General features: G+C 52.3%; 2 protein-coding genes across 2 annotated transcripts in view; both read right to left on the minus strand.

Moving 5' to 3' along the window:
• LOC122379017 (interleukin-1 receptor-associated kinase 4-like) overlaps positions 1-17,387 on the minus strand; it is a 29,222-nt gene extending 11,835 nt beyond the window's left edge. Inside the window, exons 1-8 of the mRNA XM_043360855.1 lie at positions 17,298-17,387; positions 13,103-13,284; positions 12,639-12,814; positions 11,940-12,232; positions 11,295-11,476; positions 7,253-7,367; positions 6,144-6,299; positions 5,636-5,788 (exon numbers count right to left, since the gene is read on the minus strand). Coding sequence (XP_043216790.1) covers positions 5,636-5,788; positions 6,144-6,299; positions 7,253-7,367; positions 11,295-11,476; positions 11,940-12,232; positions 12,639-12,814; positions 13,103-13,269 — 1,242 coding nt within the window. The 5' untranslated portion in view covers positions 13,270-13,284; positions 17,298-17,387. The remainder of the gene's footprint in view (positions 1-5,635; positions 5,789-6,143; positions 6,300-7,252; positions 7,368-11,294; positions 11,477-11,939; positions 12,233-12,638; positions 12,815-13,102; positions 13,285-17,297) is intronic.
• Positions 13,953-17,304, minus strand: LOC122379015 (fatty-acid amide hydrolase 2-like). Its single transcript, XM_043360853.1, has one exon. The coding sequence runs from the start codon at positions 17,244-17,246 to the stop codon at positions 15,621-15,623; it is 1,626 nt and encodes a 541-aa protein (XP_043216788.1). The 5' UTR covers positions 17,247-17,304; the 3' UTR covers positions 13,953-15,620.
• Positions 17,388-21,511: the final 4,124 nt, after the last annotated feature.

Raw genomic sequence — 21,511 nt, forward strand, 5'->3', positions numbered from 1 at the left:
CTAATCCTGCTTAGCCCTAGATCAAGCTCTCAATTCACTCGTCAAAAATATTGGTGAATCGATGTCTAATGAGCATTGTGCTTGCTACATCCAATAACACTTTGCCGTTCAAGCCGCTCTAGGGCCCAGCTCAAGGAGGGACAAGCACCTTCCATAGGAAGCGCACATAAACAAGTCCCAACAAACGTTACCGAAAACCAATGTTTCTTTCAACCAATTTAGCCCATTTATATCAGAGGTAAGTCAGCATCGAATGGTTACACCCACGTGGCCGTCGCCGCTCTCGGTTTCCGGCAGGCCCGCTGGTCAGAGTGGCCACGCGCGTGGGCGGCTGACCTCCAGTCACGTGACCTGGCCTCCTGTCACGTGACAGTCAGCTGTCGCGCGCGAGGTCGGCGGCGGCGGCGGCGGCGGCGCGTTCAAAGGTCGCCCCTCCCGGATCCGGTGCGCCGCCGCCGTGTCACCGTTCGACAGGTGACCTTTCGGGGGGCCGGGCCGGCCGGCCGACAGCGCCGACCGCACACGGCCACAGCCCCGTGCGGCAGCTTCACTGGGGTGTGGAGCGAACAGCTTTTGCACATATGTTCGAACAAACGGCGAATTGGAGCGCTCACCCTGCATCCGAGCTGGGATTTTAACTCTGGGCACTGGTTAATTGCCCCAAGTAGGTATTTTGTTTTCTCCCTTCACGTCACCAAATCGTTTCCTAGCCGCAAGGTTGACAGACTGTGTCCACTAAATTCGACATGCAAAACAAGCACCAGCCAGCCGCAGTACGTAGATACCATTAAAACAGCGACATGACGACTATGGGCCTGTTCCAGTCGCACTTCCCAACACCTCTAAACTCCTCCAGGAGCATTATAGAGGAGGTTGGAGCAGGACTCTCCTTGGCTTTGTAGGGGCTAGAGCTGCCACTGGAACAGGGAAGCAATCTTGGAGGAGTTTAGAGGTGTAAGGAAGTGCGACTGGAACAGACCCTATAATTTACCATCAACAGAAACACTTACATAAACACTACACTCTCTTTGAAAACGATAATTCATGAACAAAACAAAAACTGTAGGTAAATGTCATCAGCGATGACCGTTTCACACGGTCTTCCAGGACCATTTCCATGGGGACCGTTTCACACGTGTTTTAGTTTTTGCTGTTATCGGGTTTATACCGTTTAGAGAAGACTGACTGGTCATTGTTTGGTAATCGAAGAATCGGCTACATAGTCCATGGTCAGTGTTGGGATCTATGAGTCTGCATTTGAGAACATAAGCCGAGTAGACTCTGTAGTAGTCAATAAAACAAAAAGCCTGAAGATGCAGCGAGGATGACGCGATTGCGATGCATAAGCTACCAATACATAACTAGACAATCAAAGCAGGTTGACGCATGGATGTTAACCCTCGCCGGCACAGGCCATTTTGCGTCCTTCGACGGCACAAGGGGGGGGGGTTGGTACGACCCCCCCCCCCATCGCGTTTGGCCCCTGATCGAGCTAGAGCTTCGCGTAAAAAACGAGCGTGTTGCCCGTCACGAGAGGAAGCCGATGATACCCAATTTTAAGGTCCTAGGTCATCGGGTGACCTTCCAGGTCAGGTCAATGACCCGAAAACCGGGAAAATCGGGACCTGTTAGAAAGTCGTAAAGTGTGGCTGTTGTGTGATTTCCGGGGTGCTGATCACGAATATCGTGTTAGTTTTGATCAGAGATGATGTCTTTAGGCATTTAGACCAGGTCGGGTCAGGTCAGGTCAGGTCAACCGGTAGGGGCTGTGACGGGTATTCGTAATACGTGTCAACCGCCTCTGACAGCTTCGTAACATGTTACGAAGGCACCAAAACTACTTCGTAAATGTTCAAATGGTTGCTAAATTCGAATTCAGCTCCAAAAACTAGCCTAGAAACATGTAAAACTCGAAAAAGTGAACCGAGGTCACCCGAGGTCACCAAAGGTCAATGACCTGACCTGACCTTCAGGTGACCTTGACACCCACCCTAATGTATGGGAGCAACATCAAATCACATGTTTGAACGTTTGAAACCACGAAAAGCTTGCAAACGCGCGGCTAATGCGAGCCGACATACGCCGAATCGCGATTTCAGCCAAACATGGTCACGGAAAAGAGGTCACAGGTCAAAGGTCATTGGGGTCAGGGTCATGAAATTTTCAGGGGAGGTGTAAAATTGATCAATGCGAGGGTAATGAAAGTTTCGTCGCGATCGGCCGCTTTTTACGCGAGTTATTCGCGAAAAACCTTAGGGGGGGTTGCATCAACCCCCCCCCCCCTGTGCCGGCGAGGGTTAAGTGTATTATGAACGTGAAATCATCAAGAGATAGCCAACTAACTGAAAATAGAATTAATTGCATTAAAAGGTAGTATAGCCCACGTGCGAACAGTAACATTGACGTCAGACGTCACCTTACCACACTGACGTCACATTTAGCAGCCTTACGCATTCACTGTGGGGTCACAAAGTGCAAATGAAGGTCAAAGTGCATATCAGAAAATGACAGCAACCACGGTACGCAATGAGAGGTGCGTTGCAGTTTTTAATAGAAGTGCCTAGTATGACCAACCCTTAATTAGCTCTCGTCGTGGATGATGTCCCTATTTCGAATGAAAATTGACGAAACGCTAAAAAAGCAGACTTACACATAAAAGCGCATATACCTATAGTCAGTTTCAGAAAACGATTGTTGGGATTGTCTCGATATTAACCCGCGCACCGACGGGGGTCTGCGCCAACTTCGCACCGACGGGGGGGGGGGGCGGATGACCGCCCCCCCCCCCCTGAGATCTCGAGAACGAAGCAAGATAGCGACAAGCGGTAAACGGCATCGGATACGCACGGCCAAGATCTACAATTTTTACTAAGATCATTTTCAGGTCAGGTCAAAGATGACGTCACAGGGGTCGAAAAAGTCAAAATGGCGGCGCTAGATATGGAGAGAGTTTTTCTCGAATAACTTTCGAATTAGTTAAGATAGGAACAAACTAAGGGCATCATCGTGATCCTCTCGTCAATCCGCATCGAATGATATGTATGTTGACCTCGAAAGGTCAAGGTCAAAGGTTGACCTCAGGTCACGTGACCTCGAGGTCATCATGTATATCATTCGATGCGTCTTGACGAGCTGAACACAATGAGACCATCCACGCGTCTGTATCTTGTTCCTGTACGGAGTTATTGGCCAAAAACCTTTGGTGACCTTTGATGACGTCACATGACCTCACAGCTGCCCAACAGCAAAACAGACCTCAAGGTAGTGAAGGTTGATCGTATATGAAGTCATGTATGGTATATGGGGCCATTCCGACCCGTTTTAGTGGTAAAAACAGGGAGTTGATTTTTCCCCCATTGACTTATAATGGGGAGGTCGCAAAATTGACCTGACCTTAGGTCACCGATATCAAAATTCCGAGATATACAAATTGTAGCTACTAATGACCTAATAATATCCTGCGACTTTCAAAGGCCTCCAACATCTACTGTAGCTCTGGCACGGTGACAAAGTTTCAAAAAAGTGACTTGAGGTTGGGTCATTCAAAGTGACCTGGTGACCTGACCTTAAAAGGTAGGAGGTTCAAACTTGCACACCATGTGTAAAATTGATGAGATTATAGTCATACCAAATTTCGCGGCGCGTTTTCCCGCTATTCGCGAAAAACCTCAGGGGGGGGGCGGATATCCGCCCCCCCCCCGTCGGTGCGCGGGTTAACATCACTCACGGATTAAATAATCTGACCATGACAGTATATACATACATCTCGTCTGTCGGGTTCCGTGCCACAGGGTTGTCGCAGGGTAGGGGAATGGGGGTGGGCGGAGAGGACATCATGTGACTGCGCGCAGTGACCGGCGACGGGCAGTGAGTGGGTGGGCAGAGGGGTTACATCACGTGACTCCGCGTAGTGACCGGCGACGGGCAGTGGGCGGGGGAGGAGTCGTGTCACGTGACCGGCGGGCGGTGGGCGGAATAGACTGACGGGCGAGGGGCAGCCTGTGTGGGCAGCCAGCTGCTGCCTCCAACCACGTCTATAACCTTTTGTATCATACACTGAATGCAATGGCACAATGGCATATTGGGCTCGCTGGGTGAGTCACGTGGGGCGGACAGTGCTGCACCAATAGCTGCCTGGCCAGTTTCTGTCACAGATTTCAGTGTATCGTTTGTTCAGTCTGAATGCTCCTTTTTCAAAGTAATTACCAGATAAATGATGATAAAAGACAAAAGTAACGCACATCGGATACTGGAGTTCGCTTCCGTTGGCCATAAGAATTCACAGTAAACCCGCGCCCTGATGGGATCTGCCGAGCAACGCGGTCTGATGGGGGGGGGGCATTTTGCCCCCCCCCCCCAAGATCTCGAGGGCCACGCAACATAGCGACAAGCGGCAAACGGCGTTGGATAGCCCCAACGGGGAACTACCTTGTGACCTAATTTCATTGACCTCGGTCTAACCGATGACGTCACAGGTCAGGTCAAAGGTCGAATTTTCACCGTTTACAGGCATTTCAAGAAATGCGTAGTAAAATCGAGTAAAATGCATTTCATTGAAAATCATCGATGGGGAAATGTTCGTCAAACACATATTTTGCTATTTTAGGTCACTGATACCAGGTCAGGTCACAGAGGTCAGGTCACTGAGGGTCACAAATTAAAAATATCATGTGATGCATGTTTTATGGTCCATTTTATATGCCAAATGCAATTATGTAGGACAGGCAGCCCTTGGGGTCAGTTGAAATTATGTTTTGGTGAAGGTCAGGTCAAAGTCAGGTCAAGGTCAGGTCAAATTAGGTCAAATTTCAAAGTTGATATTTTTGCATAAAATTGGTATCGATTCGATGCAGCTCGTCACGGGGAGTTCAATGGTGGTCTCCGTTTTGCGCTAGGTGGTCTAGAATTGCTAAAAATTGAGCTCAAAAGTTTGACGTCATCATTTTTGAACAGTTTTTTTTTCGCTAGAACTTGGCCAAAAAGGAGGTATCGATCTCAAATTTGGTATGTATATCGAAGAGCGCAGGGACTATCACATATATTCCGTTTTTTCCGAAATTCGATTTTTTTTTATTTTTTAAAGTTTTTTTCTTTAAAAAAAAATCATTTTTTTCATTTTTTTTGGTATAAATCACAAAATTTCGAAAATCCGAGATAGCAGTTTTATAGCGCTGTCTTTTATCTACACAACCACAAAAAGAACTTTAAAATTGCATGTTAACTGTAGATTTGGTGAGCTTTTCAAGATGTCATGTTTTTTGCTCATTTTTACTCGAACATGACCTCAGTTTGACCTCAATAACTCCTGACCCAAGGTGACCTGTGACTTGAAATTTTGTATGAAGGTGTCAAATTGATGCCCGGGAATGTACCTAAAATTTGGCGGCGCTGCGCGCCGCCGTTTTCTCGCTATTTAAGAAAAACCACATGGGGGGCCAAAATGCCCCCCCCCCTTCAGGGCGCGGGTTTTAAAACAGAGGCTATATATATATCAGCTCAGGCTTTCATCCAATGGATAACAGGCCTGTGTCCTCGAGCAGATCCTTGCATGATGCTCGTTCACAGCTGATGTCATAAATTCCCTGCGTGCGTCTGCCAGCTTCCATCTATGACACCTGTCACATTCGATACTCACGATGCCGAAGCTGAAGGTGTCCAGCTTGACGGAGACGTCGCCCCTGAAGGCCTCTGGCGGCATGTAGGCGGACGTGCCGAGCACGGTGCTGGTCAGCAGGGTGGAGGTGCTGCGGCCTCCGTTCACCTCGCGCGCCAGACCAAAGTCGCCCACCTGACAGCGGCCCAGGGGAGGGGCTGGTGAGGAGCGTTCATCGAGGTGAAAAAAAAATACATTTCAGGTGAAGAAAAAAAAAACAAGTGAATGTTTGGTGGCGAGATACAGACGGAGTGTCGGAAAAATGTTCCCTACAAAGAACTGTTTGATTGTGAGGGCAATTTCACCTGCCTCTATTGGAACTGGCTTTGCCACTATCATCCTATTCTGATAACTAAATAAACAATCACTCACCCATGCAATGAGCTCACCCTACGTTAATTTGCCGACCTCGAGAGCCTCCCCTCCAGTCGCCCTCGACATGAATACCCTCTCATGATTCACCTATCCTGTCGGCGACTTCGTGACCCACCTTGGCGGTGAAATCGTCATCCAGCAGGATGTTGGCCGATTTTATATCTCGGTGGATGAGCGGTCGTTCCCGACTGGTGTGAAGGTGGACCACGCCGCGTGCCGTGCCCACGGCCACCTCTAGCCGGCGGGCCCACGGCAACGGCGCGCTGTTACCCTGGAACGGAGGACAGCGGGGTAAAATCGCAGTGATCGCGGCGAGGGAGTGCTGTTACCCTGGAACGGAGGACAGCGCTGTGAGACTAGGCGGTGGAGGCTGGTAGGAGTGTACGACGGGCAGCGGCACGCACGCTCCAGAGGGCGCTAATACAACGACAGAACAAGCAGTGATGGCTGAAGACTATTTCACATGGTAAAAGAATGGACAGGAGTTATTATTTGGGTTGGATGCCAGATGGTGCTTCGTTGTAACTGGTATAGTAATTGTCTTGCAGTAAAAAAAAATGTCCAAAATGAGAAAATGAAGGTCGCTTGTTGTTCACATGCACTTGTTCAAATACACTTGTAGCATTTGCATTAAACACAAACAGCAAACAAACGTCAGATTCAACCAGTTTTCATAAGTTGCCATATGCCAACTAGGTCCACCTGACTAACCCCGCGGTTGAGCGACAGAATTGACATTCGATACCTCACTGCCCGGCCACCGTTTGACATTCTGATTGTGGTAAAACAAGGCCAATGGCCGGCCGTTTACCGTCAGAGGCCAAACCACAAGCATTGCCCCCCAGCCCGTCCCGTCCTGTCCTGCCGCAGCCAGCGGGTTGGTCCGGTGCTCCGACAGAAGAGTGGCATAAGCAATACATGGCGACAGTGGTGTTGCCTCGTATTGGGGACCAGGATATTATCCTTCGTGTGGAGGAGGGTCATGGATGGATAAGTTGTTGTCGTGTGAAGAAGAATCTAGGTTTATCATTTCAAAACGCCTTTCTCAAAGAATAAATGTCACAAATAAAGTGTTGGCAATTAATCCAGTTTGATCAATTAATTGTAACAAGCTATGTCATAATGATCCCCAATGCACGGTGTAAGTAAATATTGAAGACAGACAGATTAGGGTATGATATTCAAACAGTGATATTCAAACATGCTCAGACGGTCTGGTCTCACCTTGCAGGCCAGCCGATCCTGCAGCGAGCCGTTGGACATGTAGCTGAACACTAGGCAGTTGTGGGCGCCGTCACACGAGAACCCCAGCAGCTCCAGCAGGTTCGCGTGTCTGAAACTGAGGGCAGCACGGGGTTCACACGGGGAGCCAGCAGAGTACTGAGAAGTGTCTGAGACATCACGGAAGTCACACGGAAACTAGCGGAACCTGCAGATTCGAGCGTCTGCAACTGAACCGGCAGAGCCTTTCACAACCAAGAGCTGCGTAACGTAGCGGACAATCAGACGCCGGCGGGCCACCTCTAGCCGGTCTCGACATAACCTCTATTGGTCTCGGCCACCTCTATTGCCACCTCTATTGGTCTCGACATAAATCCGGCTAAGTGTGAGATTATCCTACCTTCAACTGCCACAGACGAGCAGAGGGTCTCAGCGGTAGGCAAGATCCACCAGCTGCTCCCGCGCGCCCCCGTTGTGACCGACGCCGAGCTGACGGTTCTCGGGGCTCCCATCACGGACACTGCTGCCCGAGCAGTTATGGCGAAGAAAATGGAGGAACTGGACCTCATGATAGAGCGTCTCCACCACCTTGACGCACACAGCGCCTTCTTTCTGCTCTGCAACTGTCTTTGGCTGCCGAAATTGCAGTATCTTCTTAGAGCCGCCCCCCTGTATGAACAGCCTGACCTGCTGCAGATGATCGACAAGAAGCTCAAGTCTTCACTGGCTGGCCTGACCAATGTCAGATTTGATGATGCCAGTTGGGAACAGGCGGTCTTACCAGTCAGGTATGGCGGTATTGGGCTCAGGCGAACAGAAGATGTAGCTCTGCCTAGTTACGTGGCCTCACTGCACCGCAGTCAGCTGAACATTTGTGCACTGCTGCCAACCGCATGCACCGCCTCTGTCATGCAAGAACGAGCAAAAGTGACAGAGGTCTGGCAGAGCAAAGCCGGGGACAGATCGGCTCCAGATGGTGAGGCCAAAAACCATCAGAGAGCATGGGATTCTCCCTTAGCCGAGCGTCATCGTGACTCCCTGCTCTCGCAGGCAAATCAATTTGCCCGTGCTCGAATGCTGAGTGCAGCAACTCCTGAAAGTGGAGCCTGGCTGCGTGCCATACCGTCAGCCACCATCGGTACGCTACTGAATAACGAGACGCTGCGGATCTCGATCGCTTTGCGTGTGGGAGCCGCAGTGTGTAGCCCTCATCGCTGCAGATGCGGCTCACTGGCAGATGGCCTGGGCTATCACTCACTGACCTGTCGCTACAGTGCTGGAAGGCATCCCAGACACACAGCACTGAACGACGTGCTCAGGCGAGCTCTGCTCTCAGCCAACATCCCTGCTCTACTCGAGCCCATCGGTCTGGACCGTGGGGACGGAAAGCGCCCAGATGGCATGACGCTCTACCCGTTCTCCGGCGGCATGTCTCTAGTGTGGGACGCAACGTGTGTCAGCACGTTCGCCGACTGCAACATTGCGTCAGCTGCTGTAGCTGCTGGCCAAGCAGCACGGGATGCCGAGGTCAGGAAACGGTACAAGTACGCCGATCTTGCTCAGCGCTATCGTTTCGAACCGGTTGCGTTTGAGACCGGCGGTGCCTGCGGCCCTGGAACCAGAACCCTGATCCGAGAGCTTGGTGCGCGTTTGACCGCTGCGTCGGGAGACAAACGGGAGACAGAATGGCTCTGGCAACGGCTGTCAATTGCCGTGATGCGGGGAAACGCCACCTCTGTCCTACTAACATCTGGACTACTGCCGCAACAGGTGAATACAACTACCAACACAGCCAGTGTGAAGCCACCAGCCGTTGCGCTGGCGACCAGCCCCGCAGCGGAGGCGGCCAAGTCGTTGGCCGGCGGCGCGCCTGCCTCCGTGCCGACGCCCACGTCGAGCTACAGCAGCGGCAAGAGCTACCAGAACGACGACAGCGGCTCACGATGGCGCTCCTCGCCGCGGCGGAGCTCGTCTCCTCTGCGGGCGCGCGAGAACGAGTTGCCGTCGCCGCGCTGGCTCAGCGATGTCTCCCGACGAGGGGGCGGCTCGCCGCATCCGCCCAAGGCCAGGCGTCCGCGACCGTCGCGATCGGTTGAGCGGGCGTCCAGCTGCCCGGACCGCGCCGACAAGGAAAACTTGGAGCGGCTGCAGGTGGCCAGCGCCGGCTCACGTCGGTGCTACGGTGACTTGGCCGACGCCGGCGGCTCGCGGTTCGCCGCCAGTCAACAGATGCGGCCGCCGTCGTCATTGCGCAAGTCCAGTGAGGGCGGGAAGAGCCTGCAGCTGCACTGCGGTAAGGCGCAGACGGTCAGCCGCGACCTGCAGCTGATCCCGACCATCCGGCCCCTAGACTCCGACAAGGACGGCAAGGACCCTCTGCATATCGGCCTACCCAACTACGGGAACTCCTGCTATCAGAACGCCACCCTGCAGTCGCTGCTGGGCCTGCGACCGTTCCTTAGTGAGATGGTCTCCCTGATCTCGGACCCGGGCGTGAGCGACCAGTGTCGCACGCTGCGCGCCGTCGCCAAACTGATGGTGCTGCGCCAGAAGGCGCTTAGCAAATCAGTCTTTAGCCATCTTAACGACCTACGCGACGTGTTCGCCGAAATTGATCCGGCGTTCCGAGGCATCGAGATGCAGGACGCCAACGAGTTCTTGCTGCGCCTGCTAGACACCCTGAAGGAAGAGATCGACGCGCAGCGGCCGACCGACAACCCGGTGCGAGACAACTTTCAGTACCAGACCATCGAGAGCTACATGTGCACCAAGTGTCATGAAACGGTACTGAAACAACAAGAGAACATCAGCTGGTTTGTCAGCGTGCCGCGCCACCAGGGCACAGAGGCGCCCACGCTGCTGGACGCACTGCGGCTGTGCATGCGGCCTGACCGGCGCGAGCTGCTCTGTCAGCACTGCCGCCATGACGAGTGCCGCGTCACCACCAAAATAAGCCAGCTGCCCAGGACGCTGATACTCCAGCTCAACCGGTACGCCTTCCTTGGAGGAAAATCGATAAAAATCCGTGCCAATGTTGACATTCCGAAGTTCCTTTCGCTAAACGAGTATGTCGCGGACGACGTCACCCGGCCTCCCGAGTGGAAGTGCTCAAAGCCTTCCCGATGCACCCTCCCCGAGTTCGAGGAGTCTGAGGCGCCCAGCTCGGGTCCGTCGCCGCCGGCCACCGCCCGGGGACCGTCTCCAGTACCGGCCGCCACCGCCGGCCTGCCAGAGTCTGCCGCCGTCGGCTCGCCGGTGACGGCCGGAGCCGCGGCGCCGCGGCCCATGTCAGCGACCGGTGCCGAGCCACCGCCGTTGCCGCCAGCGCAGGCCGAGCTGGTAGCGCAGGACGCCGACCCCGAGTCCAATCCGGCGCGGACCCGCGAAGACCGCGAGCTCAAGGAAGCCATGATGAGGTCGCTGGAGGAGGGAGCGCCGGCCGACGCCTCGGAGCAGGTACATTTCCCGAAGTCCTGCGTGGAAGACGACCAGTCTCTCTGCTCAACGGACCTGGCCGGCGACTTTACCTACCGACTGGTGAGCGTCGTCAGCCACCACGGCGGCAACACGCACTCCGGACACTACGTGTCGGACGTATACAGCGTCGACAGGGACCGATGGTACCATTATGACGATCGCCGAGTCAGCTGCGTCGACGAGGCCGAAGTTTTGGGCGAGGGACACCAGAGAAACGGATACATATTCTTCTACCTCCACAAAGACCTTTGCAACCAAGCATTCAGCGAGGAGGGAACCGGAGGGGCGCTGTGACCGCGGCGCGCTAGGGAGCACAGGGTAGCGGCACCGACGGCGGAAAGACCCCGACCGGCTCTGTGTGTATAGGTGTATGTGTATGTGACGCTTGACTTCAGTTCTTGAGTCATTTCTTTGTGCAGAGTTTGTGTATGAAGAATTGAGGAGTCAACCATTTGAGTGCACAACAAAACCATCAGACGCCGTAGAAGACGGGCGATTTTATGAGCCACCCATCTACGATAACTTCCATCATCGCCGCTGCCACCCTCTCGGCCGAGTGGCGACTGACCTCGACATGACCTCGACCTCTGTGCGGAACTGTCGGCGCACGGGCTCGGCGTCCATGAGCAGCCGTTTGACGGCCAGCCGCTCGGCCGTCTCACACGTGCCCAGGTAGACGGTGCCGTAGGCGCCGGCGCCCAGCCGACAGCCGCCCGCCGACACCGGGCCGTCGTCAAACTCGTTAGTAATCTGCGGGGACGAGAGTACGGGTTGGAAACATAGGTGGCGGAACGGGGAGGGCACCGGGGCACCGTGCCCCCCCCCCTTGATTTTGGCATTAAAACATTAACCCTATGGGCGTTGCATGGAAAGAATGGGACCAAAAGTCGGCAGTGTCCCCACCCCCTTAATTGAAGGTGTTCCGCCGCTACTGGTTGGAAAATAAGGCAGGCGTAGGGGAGAGGAGGGGAGTGTTGTCGAAAGAGTGAAATAAAATGCGATATATGGCGACGTGACAAGTGATTGGCTGTGACAAGCTTGACCAGTTTGCAGATTCCCTGACGTGCCGTTTCACAATTCAGATTAGCGTTACATCTCCTACATACCTCCACAGTTCTGCTTGTCCGATGAATTTCAAAAGACTTGCCATGTCTATCACCATGATACTACTGAAGAGAAGTAAGAATCCCACCCGCTGCAGTAGAAAAGTTACCTTCTCTAGGTAGCAGTAGCTGAAGTGTCTGATGTCGGCGGCCGGCTCGGGGCCCGGGTCCGCCGCCGCCGCCGGCTCCTGCTGCTGCCGCTCCTGCTGTCTGTCCAGCCTCTCCTGTTCGAGCTGCATCTCCAGCTGGGTGACCAGGCCCGGCCGGTCGCTCCGGTCCGGCGCCGGCGGCTCGGCGGTGACCGGCTCACGGCGCAGCTGGTCGGCCAGCAGCCGCTGGATGGCGGCGTCATCCAGCGGCTCAGAGGCGCCCGGACCGTGCGTCGGACGCGCCATCGGCGCCACTGCAGAGGGGGGGGGGCGGGGTATAGTGAGCTAAACATACAGTGGTTGGTGGAGGCCGGGGAGCACGTCACTTTACGAGTACCGAGGCAGAGTATAAGCTGAAGTGCAGCTCCTCGTCTGGCGAAATGGATCACTATTCGCTAACCATCCACACACAGCCACACAGCAGTTGGTTCCAGGATCCCAACAGATGTCGCCACCGGATAGCCTGATCAGACCGGTAACCGGTCCGCTCAGCTGGCGGCGGCGGCCGGCGGGACCTGACCTGACCGGCGGACCTGGCCGCCGTCGGCGACCGGTTACCGACCGGTGGCGTCACCTACCCAACCGGTCCCATCCGAGGCATACTCCATCCCTCCCATACCCACGAGAGCACCGTCCCATCTTCCCACCACAGACACGCACCATCGAGCACGTTGATGTTGATGTAGTCGGCGGCCCGGTACAGACTGAGCTCGGTCAGCAGGGTCACCAGGTCGTCGACGGTGGGCCGCTGCTCGCGACTGCCCCAGGTGCCCCACTCGTCCAGCACCAGGTCCGTCTCGCTGCGACCGCTGCGGGCGCTCTCGGCCTCCACAAGCCTGTGGGAGAGGCGGGACACAGCGGCGTAATGCGGCGACATGGCGTGCCTGAGAAGTTCTCGCCTGAGCCATGGTCTAGATAGAAGCGAATGTTCACCTGCAGCTAAGACGATATAGAAAATGAAACATTAATGTGAGCAATGAACTTTCAAGACTATGACAATAATCAAGCGAGTCAGGCACTGGTTCACGTCGCCGATCAGACGAGCCTGGTGATATCTCACTGGTTGCGTTATCTGGCATTATCGACAGGCGCGTGGCGAGTATTTCGGTGAGCCGGTGTCTTACTGGACGTGTTCGGCGGTGAAGAGTGCCGTGTCGGTGCCCGGTCGGCGCACCCGACCCATCAGCGTCCTCCAGGCGCCGCGGGTGGCCAGCATCTGACCCAGCGTGTGGCGCACGTGCGCCGGCAGACGGCGCAGCTCGGCGTCCCCGCGCAGCGTGGCCGTCTCCATGGCAACCGGCGACTCCTGGCGACAGGGCGGTGTCACACTGATACACACGGCTCACTGGGGCGAAGGAGACGCGCCGAGACAGTTATCGGATCCCAGACGCCGACGGTGGAGCGGGGCCCCAGTCACATGTCTCTCGTTAGGACAGTTGCACCCACGCGAAACGTAGTCGTGAATCGATCGTTTTCAACAGCGATGCGATAAGCAAATGGTCACAGCCCATATCTTGCCTTTCAAGTTTCACTTACCCTCTCCATTCTTCAAAACCTTTGTTCATTCTGCTAGCGAGGCGAGACATCAAGAGGTCTACACTTTGCCCCCTACAATAAGCTCAATAAGTCTAACTTATTCATAGAATAAAATATATGGCACCGATAGCTCTCTCGTTTATCGTGTTCCGCTATTTGATAGAGCCACTTGGAGCCTGATAGCAGGGCAATTCGCGTGCGATGAAATCCCAGACCCCGCAGTCTGGAACACGAAAATAATGTGGTACTTACAGCCGGCCGACGTGCCAGAATATTCAGCCAACTTATATCGCAATGTCTCAAGCCGAAATTGGCACCTAAGTATGATCTATATCAGTGTGGCACAGGCGTAGTTCATTTCGATAATGTTAAGACTTCTATAAAGCAGTGAACCAAAGGCAAAAGCTTTTACCGAGCCGATCTGTAAAGAGCGTCATTCTGGCTTCATTTATTGAACAAAATAAATCAGCGCGTTATTTAGCAGATCAAAACAGACTGGCAGGTCACGGTGGAGGTGCATATATGGTAGATACGCACACTCAGTTCAGGTAATGCAGCGATGGATTACAACGGTTCCATAGCAGAGCATAGTTGAAAACTGGCAACGATTTAGCTGAGGCCCGTTTGCAATCTGGTGCCTAGCGTAGTAAAGGTAGCAGAGTTGAGCTCAAGTCTAGCACACGACGCAAGTCGGTAGTCACCACGAGACAAAACGCTTTCAATCCACCATCCATCGCCGCCTCCGCGGACCGACAAGAGGCACGGGGTGATGCACACTACGTATAATGTGGAAGCACCATGACAGCTGAACCACAGCGCAGAAAAACTATCCATCGAAAGCTACACACCAAAAATTATCTCCATACAAAACCAGCGTCGTTGCTCGGCTCTACGACATAGGATCACAACATGCCCACTGACGTGAAATGTACCCAGCTCTCCAGAAACTCCAGTTAATTCCAGCACCCATACACCTATCCACATCGTACCAACGACACTATACCGTCCCGATAAAGCACCTTAAGCCCGTATGAGCACGAATCGCATCGCACGCTGATAACGTACAATCCTGTCCCTTACTTAACGCTACAAGTACAAATTCCTGGACAAGACGCCGCACCACACACCGGTTACATAAGACCCGATACCAGCATCACATCGTGAACCGTACTCACAAGGCCCTGATGAGTTGTTCATTCTGGCATAATCAACTGCACCAACAGTCCAACTACGCAACAAAGATGCTACAAGCTGTAATAGCAAGGCATTTATCAATCAACTGTCATGGCATTGCTATAGGACGCTGACATGTTGAAAGCACCACTGCAGATTAAAACGTGTTAACAATCATAAATTCTCAAACACGTATTTAAGCAACAGTCCGGCGATCGCGCGGCATGCATGTGACGCACGCGGTCAGGTGAGTGAGGATTAAACAACTTTCTACCGTGACCCAGCTCCAGCACCAGCCGACCGATTCACAACAGATGTATCCTCATGTCGCGAGTCATGCCACCACATTGGAAACTAACAACTGGAGATAATGGCAGAAACTGGTAAAATAAGGACACCAAGCGATTAACCTACATTCCACTAGCCCACTGACTCATTGCAATCGTCAGCTCCTCAATGACTGTAATGGATCCGAATGGCGAATGTACAGCCCACCGCTAAAGTAATGTAGGGTTTTACCAATCTCAACGGTTGGCTTTGACTGGCGATTGTTTAATGCGGAGTGATCGAAAAGAAGATGTCAATAGCTAAAGTTGCAGCTGCAAGGGTGACGATACATATAAGCTACATTCAAAGTTTCATTGTAGTCTGGCTAATCGTTCCTAAGCTTCAGAAGCAGAACATACCCATGACCGAAACCCCACATTACTTCTGCTGTGGACTGTACGTATAGAAATAGCAATTTGTCAAAAATTCATCGACTGCACTGGCTAATAGGTATATGCTAATGAAGGTCAAATGCGGTCAGAATCATCCCGAGTACCAAGTGATAAGATACTGGTAAACTGGTAAAGCTGGTATTGATGACTGCCTTAGATTTCAAGAGTCATCCTCCCTCTACAGGGGTTATTGATCGATGTCACCGCTCAGTACTCACTCGATCTTTGACGGGCTGACCCAGCCGCCGGCCAGCCGCTCGAGCTCGGAGGCCACTGCCAGGCTGAGATGGTCGCGGCCGCGGCCGGCTACCACCTGCAGGCCGACCGGCACGCCCCACGAGCCCAGGCCCAGCGGCACCTGCGTCACAGGCAGCTCCAGCACGTTGAAGATGGAGGTGTAGGCGAAGTTGAAGCCCTTGAAGAGCGGCTGGATGTGGTAGGGCGCCGGCGTCGGGTGGGTCGGGTAGAGCAGCACGCCGTCCTCGCCGAGCGCCGTCTCCAGCTCGAGTTTGAGCGTCTCGCAGAGCCGCAGGCAGCGGCGGCCGTGCTCCGAGTCGGGCGACAGGCCGTGCTCGGTCAGCGCCAGCACGATGGCCGGCAGCGTGTGCTCCGACAGCATCAGGCACCACTTGATCAGCTCCCAGCCAGGCCGGATGGCGCCGCGACGCTCGCGCAGCTCGGCCGCGAACGGCGGCGCCTCCGTCACGGCGGCCATCTTGTGCGCCCAGATCTCCAGCTGGTGGAACATGGACCGCAGTCGGAGCGGTCGCACGCGCACGCCGTGGGCGGCCTCCAGCAGGCGGGCGGCGCGACGCATCGCGCCGCGGATGTCGCCGTGTACGGGACTGGCCAACGGGAAGCCGCCGTCGTCCTCTGCCAGGAAGTAGCGCAAGTGGGCGGCGCGCGCAGGCCGGTCCAGGCTCAGCTGGTGGGCGGCCGGCGCGGCGATGACCCGGTACAGCGGCAGCAGGTCACCGGCGTGCCGGCACATCGGGCCCGTCACCAGGAACGTGTTCAGCTCGCCGGTGGCCAGAGGCAGCTGACCCACGTTCGACACCACGTTCGACGTCGGTTTGTGGCCGAAGATGCCGTTGAAGAAGCACGGCATGCGGATGGAGCCGCCGATGTCGGAGCCGAGGCCGAACGGGCTGCCGGCGGCGGCCAGCAGCGCCGCCTCGCCGCCGCTGCTGCCGCCCGTGATGCGGCTCGTCACGTACGGGTTGCACGAGCGGCCATAGATGCGGTTGGAGGTCTCCCACCACATGCATAGCTCGGGCACGTTGGTGTGCGCCAGCGGGATGGCGCCGGCGCGGCGCAGCAGCCGCACCGCCTCGGCGTCCTCGTCGGCCACCACGTCCCGGCGCGCCCACAGCCCGACCGTGTGCCGCATCCCGGCGATGGCGATCGAGTCCTTGGCGGTGAATGGCACGCCCAGGAAGGGCATGTCGCGCTCGAGGTCGGCCTCAGAGCGGGTGCCGCTGGCCACCAGCGCATCGGCGGCACGTGCCTCCTCCAGCGCTGCCTCAAACCGGTGCTCAGTGACGCAGTTGAGCACTGGGTTCACCTGTTCTATGCGCTCCATGAACGAGCGCACCACCTCCTCACTGCGCAGGTGGCCCTGACGAATCTTTAGTGCAAGGCTGGCTGTGCTCTCAAGCAGCACCAGATCACGGATTGGTGGCAGTGGCTCAGTGCGATTATTGTAGACCAGTCCAAAAACCAGATCAGAGAACATTCCCACCAAGCGGTAGAGCAGTTTTAGGATGTGTCCCATCCATACCTCGCCACGTGAATAGTCAAAAGCATATGGCGCCACCTTGGAGGAAGATTTGATTGCCATTTGGGGAGGATGGAGGACAAGAGTGGCAACAAGAGGAACCAAAACACTTACTGGGTTGTGGGTAGCAGGTAGCTTCAATGAGATGAAAAGCAGCAGGTAGAGTGGACTTCAGTGCCTCCAGAGGTATTTACTGCATGGTGCCTGAAATAAATAAAGGTAGACAATTGATTAATATATGGAAAAAACATTAAAAATTAATCATGTTTCAGGAACCTGCAGATTTGGAAAGGACTTCTTAGTTCTTGGTTCTTATATCAGTTGGGCAAACTACGGGGAGGTAATCAAGAACTTGATTAATCAAGTTCATGATTATTTTATGCCCATATTTGGTCATGTTTGCAGCCCGTCACGAAAACGGCCGAATCTCGATTCAGGGTCTACGGAGATGCACGAAAATTTTAAGACCGATAGAGAAGAAGTCACTCTACAAGTGTAATCTTTGAATGATTCAAGTTGAAAATCGTGAGGCGGTAGATTGCAACCAAAACGTAATCAACAACTTGATTACGAGGCGTCGTCCCGGGAGTCCGATGATCAACTTCTTGATTACGCAGCCAGCTGGCTAATCATGATCTTGATTTCGCATTCAGCTGGCTAATCACGATTTTGATCGCGCTGATCGTGCTACTGGCGACCGTTGAACAATGCAGCTAATTAAAAGATACAATGGTAATGGTGTATATAATAGACAAAATCAATCAGTTTTGGTGGGATGGAATTTATGTTGCAGTTAATGTTTCTCATGAATGACTTGACCGAGCCTGTTCAAATTTTGTGTGTGGCTGGAAGCGGATTAGCTATAAGCTTTGGACGAATCGGGGATAGGATATATTTGCACACGCGCACCTTATTTCTGTATCTCCGGAACGGCGTCACCGATTGTTTTTCAATTTTGGTGGGTGGCTAGAGACTCAATAGCTGTAAGCTTTAGACGAGTTAGGGATGTGGCACACACATGTGAACTTGTGCACGAGCACACCTCTTCTCGCGCTTGCTCGCTCACATTGCCGAACACGGAGCTGAAAAAAGACCACCCCGAGCAAGAACACCGCTGTCCGCGATAAGCGGCCTGACCATAAGTCAGCTCAAATGATAATCTGCATACGACCGTCGACTACATATATTGGACGAATAGCGTCACAACCCAGAGCCCGTGTAACCAAGCACAGATCAAAGATATATTTCAAGAAATGTGTATTTATAGTCCTGCCAGTGGAAGGCTCAAAGAATTGGCAAACGCTTCCGACACCCCGCAGCGGCATGCTCTACGGGGATCTCACTCCACTTGCTTCACGGTCGCAATGGCCGCCGCTGATGGCGGCACATCGGCCTTCACCCCACCAAACACTTTGGTTCTCAGAAACCAATTCAGATTGACCATGTCTTTAGGAGTTTTGATGTTAAAAATCCAAAAGGTGGCCTGCCACAGCAGGAATGCTTGGTCTGGTGGCGCCGATACCACCTCCTGGGCCTCGACGAATACCGCGTCTTCCCCGCCCAGCTCTCCATTCACGATTATGGGATGGAAAGTTTTGCGGGCCTCCGTTGGCTTCCGTCGTCTCTTGGAGAATGCGATGCAGGTTCTCCAGCTCATCCCCTGCAAAATGTTCATAACCAAATTATAGGTACACTTAACATTGCGTGGGAGAAAATGGAGGAGAAAGAATAGGAGAGAAGGAGGGAAAGAGTAAAGGGGAGAGAGAGAGAGAGAGAGAGAGAGAGAGAGAGAGAGAGAGAGAGAGGGAGGGAGGGAGGGAGAGAGGGAGGGAGGGAGGGGAGGGGAGGGGAGAGAGGAGAGGAGACACGAGGAGAGGAGAGGAGAGGAGAGGGGAGGGAGTGAGGAAGGAAGCAAGGAAAGATGGAAGGAAGAAATGATGGAGGAGAGGTAGGCGGATGTAACAAGGCAAACAAGACAAGACATGGACCTGATGAGTTGGCGCAGGGCACTGATAGGTACTACATTTTGGCACATGATGTGAAAATAATGTACAATGCCTCAGACTCAGCAGTTTGGAAAATGTAGGTACAAATTACACATGCATTAGTGAAGAAGTTTCTGCATTTAGATTAGAATAAATTGTTTTGAAAACATTAGACAATGCCTGTATCTTGAAAAAGGATTAGATTGGGCTGTGTCAGGACAAAACTGGGGATGAGTCATGTGAGCTCGCAAAGTTCTCAAGTTGTGCCAGGCAACTTCATGAGATTACACTAAAGGAGCTCCAGCGAATTATTTTCAGCATGCCCAGCTTGAGTGTGCAAAATGTACACTGGACTGGACCACTGTAGTGTCTGAACGTGATGCACAAAACTGAACGTGACACACCAGCAACAAAACAAAACACTACAACCATCTATTGCAAAAACAATTCATACATACCTGCAGCTGTGTGTCCCTGCATCCTGGCCTGCTGTCTTGCATGAGCGATGCACATAATACAAATGTAGCTGTACTTAGTCCGCTTAATTCCAAAGAAATTCATCATATCATTTTTTGATTGAGCGTTCCTCAACGTGAGACCATAGGTACCATTATCACGAGCTTCCTGAACAATACTGTGGTGACGGCGACGCCCACTGCTACAGCGAGGAGGTGGTGCTTTGATGAGCTGTGGAAAAACAGACACATTTGCAGTCACCACTTCTATTATTGTTCTATGAATCCATGACAAAGCCACTTAGAATGCAAGTATGAATAACTTAGCATAAGCCCAAATTTAACTTTTCATTAAAAACTAGAAGATATATCCTATTGGTCCCTGCTTGCACAGACAATTGACTGAATAAATGATATGGCCACACTGCAAACTTTCGCACAACCTGCCAGGCCATAACATTTCTAGCTACTGTGGGCAGTTAAATGTGCCTCTCTAATCAACAATTGCCCCAAACAACAAAATAGGCCTATTATTTACTTTAAAATAAACTATAACCCTGTAAATAGCAATACATTTCGTAAATAATTAAAATATTATACCGCGGAAAGCATGCGCCATGATAGCCTACAAAATCATCATAAATTCTATCGCGATATTTCAACATTTATACCGACGCACATGAAGGTTGAGGCTATTCAAATTTACAAACATGATCTAAATTATTTAAAAAATGCTAATTTTACCTATAAGAACCAAATTACCAATAATTCGGCGCCAATTTCCGGCCTCACCCACACACCGACAACACGACAAATGGCGGCGTGCTAATAGGCGACGGTGCCTTTTCGAAGAAATCTTTATTACGACCAATTTAAGACGTGTGTAAAATGAATGTTCAATGATTTATTTTTAAATTAGAAACGTAAAAATGTGGATAAAAGAATAATATCCGCCTAAAAAGGGCTTTAAAAAATATCACTTTTCTGAAAAAGTTAGGCTAGCAGTTTATCTTTCGCCATATGAGCTAAAGTACATATCCCACTGCTACCGGTCCATATCATTTCGGGAGAATAGAATATTGCGTTTCACCTGGTAAAAAATCGTGTCGATATGGACATTATAACAATCGAAACGAAACACTTGAATAGTTCGGTGCACGAAAAGTAATCAAAATCTTGATTACAACTCCTTATATGGTCATGCCACGCCCCATTTTCATGACGTCATAATCATGAACTTGATTAATCAAGTTCGTGATTACCTCCCCGTAGTTTGCCCAACTGATATTCACACTCAACAGAAATTATAATTATCAACATAAATTGTTGGGTAACGGGGTAGCGCTGGCTTACACCTTCTCCGCCGGCGCCAAGGTTGAAACTAATCAAGGTCACGTTTATTGTGGGGGTTCATATGGCAGATATTGGCTCATGGCTGCCTTGGGCCGGCTTGGCCTTGTGTTAACTTAAAAGTGCAGCTCACGGTCATAGATACTATTGCAACTGGGTCTGGAACTGCTCAAGTCGCAAGAGTGAAATTGAAATGCTTTATACTTTTACCACAGTGTATATAAATAACTTTTACCAGACAATCCACACTCCACGGTGAATAAAAATTAATTACTAATACAAGTCATACCTTGTGCAAAATATGCCCAACCAATCGAATTTCGAAAAGCAACACAAGACAATAGGGTTGGGACCTATCTGCATGCTCTGTATGTTTTGGTAAAATAAAAAAGCTCAGAATTTTTAATGATTTAATTTAAAATCACATTGTTAAAAAAATGCCTAGTTAATTCAGAAATTAATTATTTGTGGCTGAAAACAACTTGCTTCTGATTGGTCGGGCTAATCATGACGTCACATGTAGGTATATAACTGTCTG

Source organism: Amphibalanus amphitrite, unplaced genomic scaffold (assembly GCF_019059575.1).
Source record: "Amphibalanus amphitrite isolate SeventyFive unplaced genomic scaffold, NRLGWU_Aamphi_draft 000069F_arrow, whole genome shotgun sequence".
NCBI classification, from domain to species: domain Eukaryota; kingdom Metazoa; phylum Arthropoda; class Thecostraca; order Balanomorpha; family Balanidae; genus Amphibalanus; species Amphibalanus amphitrite.